Source organism: Mandrillus leucophaeus, unplaced genomic scaffold, assembly GCF_000951045.1.
Source record: "Mandrillus leucophaeus isolate KB7577 unplaced genomic scaffold, Mleu.le_1.0 Scaffold4, whole genome shotgun sequence".
Lineage (NCBI taxonomy): Eukaryota > Metazoa > Chordata > Mammalia > Primates > Cercopithecidae > Mandrillus > Mandrillus leucophaeus.
In genome coordinates, this window is record NW_012104253.1 from 13,333,449 (window position 1) to 13,338,397 (window position 4,949).

Here is a 4,949-nt window from a genome sequence, read left to right on the forward strand (position 1 = left end):
CAAAAAAAAAAAAAAAATAGCAACAGTGACTGATTAAATTTGTGCTGCATGCTGGTCTGGTGTCTCCTTTCCCTGCTGATTCAGTGTGACAGAGGGGGTTGTGAAAGGTGTGGCCAGATAATCTTTAGGATCTATCTTCTAATTCTTAAAGGTTTTATGGTAAAATAATTGAAAAGATGCAGATATATTTTAAATAAGATGTTTACCCCTATTCACTTTACCTCAAATATGTAACTTTTTGTTGCACATTTTGTGTTCACGTTTGAATACTCTAACGAGATAGGTAGGTAGGTAGAAATAATTAACTAAACAAATTTTGGTCAGCCATTAATATGTTACTATATATCTGGGCATTTGGTATTCAGTGAGTCTTACTCTGGCCAACATAATGCATTTTTGAAATGAAAAATCCAGCAAAATAAAGTTACTAAATATTTTGCATTAACGGACATCCCCATTTTCTGTGGTGTGCTGGAAACTGTTCTTACCAGTTTTGGAGTCCTGATCATTAAATATTAAAACATTTTACAAGCTGGATGTTAAACCATTGGTAGCTTGAAATTAGCCAGGGTGAGAATATTTACACTATGGAAACTGGAAATTACAATCACAGCTGTTTCTTTTCCTTTAGATTCTGTGTACCTTTATACCCCTGCAACGTCTAACCCCTACACTACCTGTCTAGTTTTAGAAAGGATGACAAGAAAGGCAGGAAAATTGTCAAGTAATCCCATTGTAAAACTTTACTGCCACCTTATTATAAATCGTTTACCTACCAGTAAGGAGGTCCTGAGATGACCTTACTGCCAAAAACACGAAGCACGTGCAGGTCAGGACTGATCCTGAGCATGGGGCTGGAAGGAAAAGGTCAGCGTGAAGGTGATCAGAAGTCTTGAACTTCTTGAGGATGCCCTCGAAGGCAATGTGAGATATTGGGCCTCACTCCCCTAAATACATCGCCTACAAAGTCAAGCAGAACTAAAAGTATGGGATAACTTGGTCATGTTATGGAGTGAAAGCTTTCATTGCACCTTAATGTGCCTAACAAATTTTATATTAGTAATTGCAAATGAAATAGTAATAGTAAATTAAAAGTAATGTCAAAAACAGCAATTACTTTTGCACCAACCTAATACAAAATGAGAAAATAAGTGTGCTTAAAATATGTTTTATGTATTTTTAGAACACACTGTGCCAGAAAAGATTAAAAAAATGAAAAAATTTGTAGAACCAATTGTTGGTGCTGCAGTGTATAATCCTTCAGGTCTCAACTTAAGCATAAAGGTAATGATGGCATTGTTGTTTGTACTGTGTTGAGTTTAGATAAAACATATATGTCTAAACTAAGATTGGTTTTAATTAGAAAGTATAGGTAACCAGGAATGGTGGGAATAACACCTTTAAAGTATATACCTTTAAAGTATATGAAGAGGGTTTATTTTTTCTCCATTTCCCCTGGTGTTATTATTTCCAAAGTTTTGAGCAGATAGGCAAGACATATTATTTAGCAAAGTGGAGAAGAAAGAGTGTTTCCGAAGGTGAGAGGGAAGAAATGCGCTCAGTATTATTCACCTGGATATGCACGGGGAACGTGTCTTCTGGTTCCAGCTGCCCATAAAAATACATGAAGTTGGTATAATACAGATAATTGTGAAAACCAGTCAGAATTAGGGAACATACTGAAACCGTACATACGAGATTAGTCCAAAGTATTTATCAAGGCCAGATTTAGTTTTAATCTCCTCATTCTAAAAAAAAAAAAAAAAAAAAAAACCATATCAACTATTGAATCCCTCCACTTCAATCCATCTTTTTATTTTTTTATTTTGATACATGATGTGTATGTCCGAGAGCCTTAGGAAGAGGATGGGAATCTTTTCATGCAGCATCTATAGGAACAGTGGCCCCAGGGTATATTTTTATTAATATTTAAAGGAATGTACATGTTGATGCTGCTAACAACTGGGTGTGCTTTTTTCCACAGGGCTCTGAACTTTTCCACTTTAGAGTGACCGTCATTTCAGGAGTCACTTTTTGTAACTTAATTGAAGAATTTCAGGTAAAATGAAGGGGTGATGGCTGGGGAAAAAACGTGACAAAACCAATTCAAGAGACATTGAAGAGAAAAAATTGGCAGAATTGTTGTGATGGACGAGGCTTAAAGACAGGGGATCCTGAAGGGTAGCAGTGACACTGTCAGTAGTGATGAAGCCAGGGTGCGTGATGGGTGCCAGGACTGATTGATGCTGGCAGAATTTTAATAATACATATAATAATACGTGGCTGTTTTTGTTTTTGTTCCTTCTCCACTTTCCTTGTTGAGCCCAGTTTTCTGACTTTTAATGCTCTTCCTCTCACCCCTACTCCAAAGAACATATTTCTGTAACTTTTAGTTTCTAGTCTGATTATCTTCCTTATGGCTGTCTGAACTGTAATCATTGTCTTAAATATTTCAAAGGTTTTCAAGATGCAAAGAAATTGGAAACTAGAATCAGTCTTTCCCAAATTATCCCATGAAAGCGACAGCTCATTTTTGCTTATTCATATAATGACATCTGTTGCCTGTGAGGCATGGGAAGGAATAAGGATTTGATAAAAATCAATTAATAAGTCATTGTCAAATGCTGATGTTACATTAACATTCTCTCTCTCTCTTTGTCTCTCTCTCTCTCTCTCCTATTCTGACCCAGCTCTAAGGTCAGCCCCAATAATGGCTCTGCACTACTACAGTGGTGGGTGGCCATTGCAGCAGTGTAAACCTCTAAAACCCTGAGAGAAAAATTCAACCCACTAGGTAAAGAAACTAGGAAAAGAAGCATCTGTCACATAAGGAGTGTGAAGGAAAATCCCTGTTATTTTTTTCTCTCTTTTCTCATCTCTTTGGCTCAAGAGCAGCCCTGGTTGTGGGGAACAGCACAATAGCACAGAGGGCTAAAATTCTCGTAGAAGCTCAGCTTTCTTTCCAGAGAACGAGGAAAAGGACCTCTAAGAGTGGAAAGCATGGGGGGGACATCTCTATGAGAAGAGGGCTGGAGAAAGGGAGTCCTTCCTGATTCTTTATAGAAACTAGCACCAGGAAGAAGCTGCATATGAGCAGGGCACACCTAAAGAAAATAGCAAAGGCTTTGAAATAAAACTATAAAGTAAACATCCTCTAGTTTCTGAGCAGCTCCTGAGTGGCACAGGTACCAAGCAGGAAGACACAAATAGCATAGCAACAGCTTGGAAAACTGAACTGACACTGAAACCACCACCCACAGAAGGTGAGGCATAACTTGTGATCTGCACTCAAACAGTGTGATTGACTGCTAAAAACGAACAATAGATAATCAGCATTTTCCAGATAACTTTTAAACAAGAACCAGAGTCTCCCAACATAATATCAAAAATGTCCAGGATACAATCTAATGCTATTCACCGTATTTACCAGGATACAATCTGATGTTACTCACCATTATTCACCAGGATACAATCTGATATTATTCACCATGTCAAGAACCAAGACAATATAATCAATTCTGAAAAGGCATCAACAAAGGACCACAAATGCAATTATCAAATATTCTAAACTAGCTATTATAACCATGCTCCAATATGGTACAGGTAAACACTTTTGAAATAAGTAGAAAGTGATAGATTATCAGCAGAGATCTAGAAGCTACTTAAAAAGGACAAAATGGAAATTTTAGAACTAAAAACTATAGTATCTAAATTTTAAAACTATCAAAAGGAATCAATTGCTGAATGGATATGGAACAAGAAAAAAATCAGTGAACTTGAAAGCAGGTCAGTGGAAACCCAACCTGAAGAAAAAGTATTTTAAGAAGAAGAAGATCTTGCCTCAGGGATCTGTGTGACAGTACCAGGAGGTCTAACATTTATGTCAACAGAGTCCATGAAAAAGAGGAGAAAGAGATTGGTATGGGGAAAAAAATCCCAGCACTTTGGGAGGCCAAGGTGGGTGGATCGCTTGAGCTCAGGAATTTAAGACCAACTGAGCAACATGGCAAGGCCCTGTCTACAAATACAAAAAAATTAGCCAGGCGTGGAGGCACACACCTGTAGTTCCAGCTACTCTAGAGGCCAAAGTGGGAGGATTGCTTCAGCCTGGGAGGTCAAGGCTGCAGTGAGCTGAGATCATGCCACTGCACTCCAGTCTGGGTGACAGAATGAGACCCTGTCTCAAAAAAAAAAAAAGAAGAAGAAAGGAAAGAAATAAAGACTGAAAAGCCTCAAGTTTGGTGAAGACACAAATTTACATATTCAAGAAGCTTAATGAGCCCTAAACAAGATAAAGATAGAGAAAACCATGCCCAAACACATCATAATCAACTACCAAAAATCAAGATGATAAAATATTGAAAGTGGTCAGAGAAAAATCACACTGTATACAAGGGTACAGTTTGACTGACTGCTGATTTCTCAACAGAAACCACAGAGGCAAAAGAAAGTTATACAACATCTTTAAAGTGTTGGGGGTGAGGGTTGGGTGGGAAGGAAGGATTGTCAATCCAGAATTCTCTACCTACTGAACATATCCTTCAGGAATAAACAATCAAGACTTTCTCAAATGAAAGAAAACTAAGAGAATCCATTGTCAGGAGAACTTCTCTTTTGAAAATGCTTAAAGAAGTTCTTCAAGCAGAAGAAAAGTGATAACAGCAGGAAACTTGAAGCTTCAGGAATGGAGGAAGAACAAAAATGGATAAAAGAAAGATAGGCAGTGACTGCACCATTAATAAAGGAAAAGAATTGTTAAGAAAATATAGAGAAAGTATATAAAGGTTCTTGGGACTGTTGGAACCTGCTTTTGAAAGTACCCTGAAATAGGCTGGGTGTGGTGGCTCACGCCTGTAATCCCAACACTTTGGGAGGTCGACACAGGTGGATCACTTGAGCTCAGGAGTTCAAGACCAGCCTGGACAACATGGTGAAACCCCATCTCTACT

At 37.9% G+C, this 4,949-nt stretch overlaps 1 protein-coding gene across 1 annotated transcript in view; it reads left to right on the forward strand.

Annotated features, from left to right (window-relative positions):
- CATSPERB (catsper channel auxiliary subunit beta) overlaps window positions 1–4,949 on the forward strand; it is a 158,749-nt gene that overhangs the window by 150,320 nt on the left and 3,480 nt on the right. The window contains exons 25-26 of the mRNA XM_011991778.1: window positions 1,184–1,284; window positions 1,985–2,059. Coding sequence (XP_011847168.1) covers window positions 1,184–1,284; window positions 1,985–2,059 — 176 coding nt within the window. The remainder of the gene's footprint in view (window positions 1–1,183; window positions 1,285–1,984; window positions 2,060–4,949) is intronic.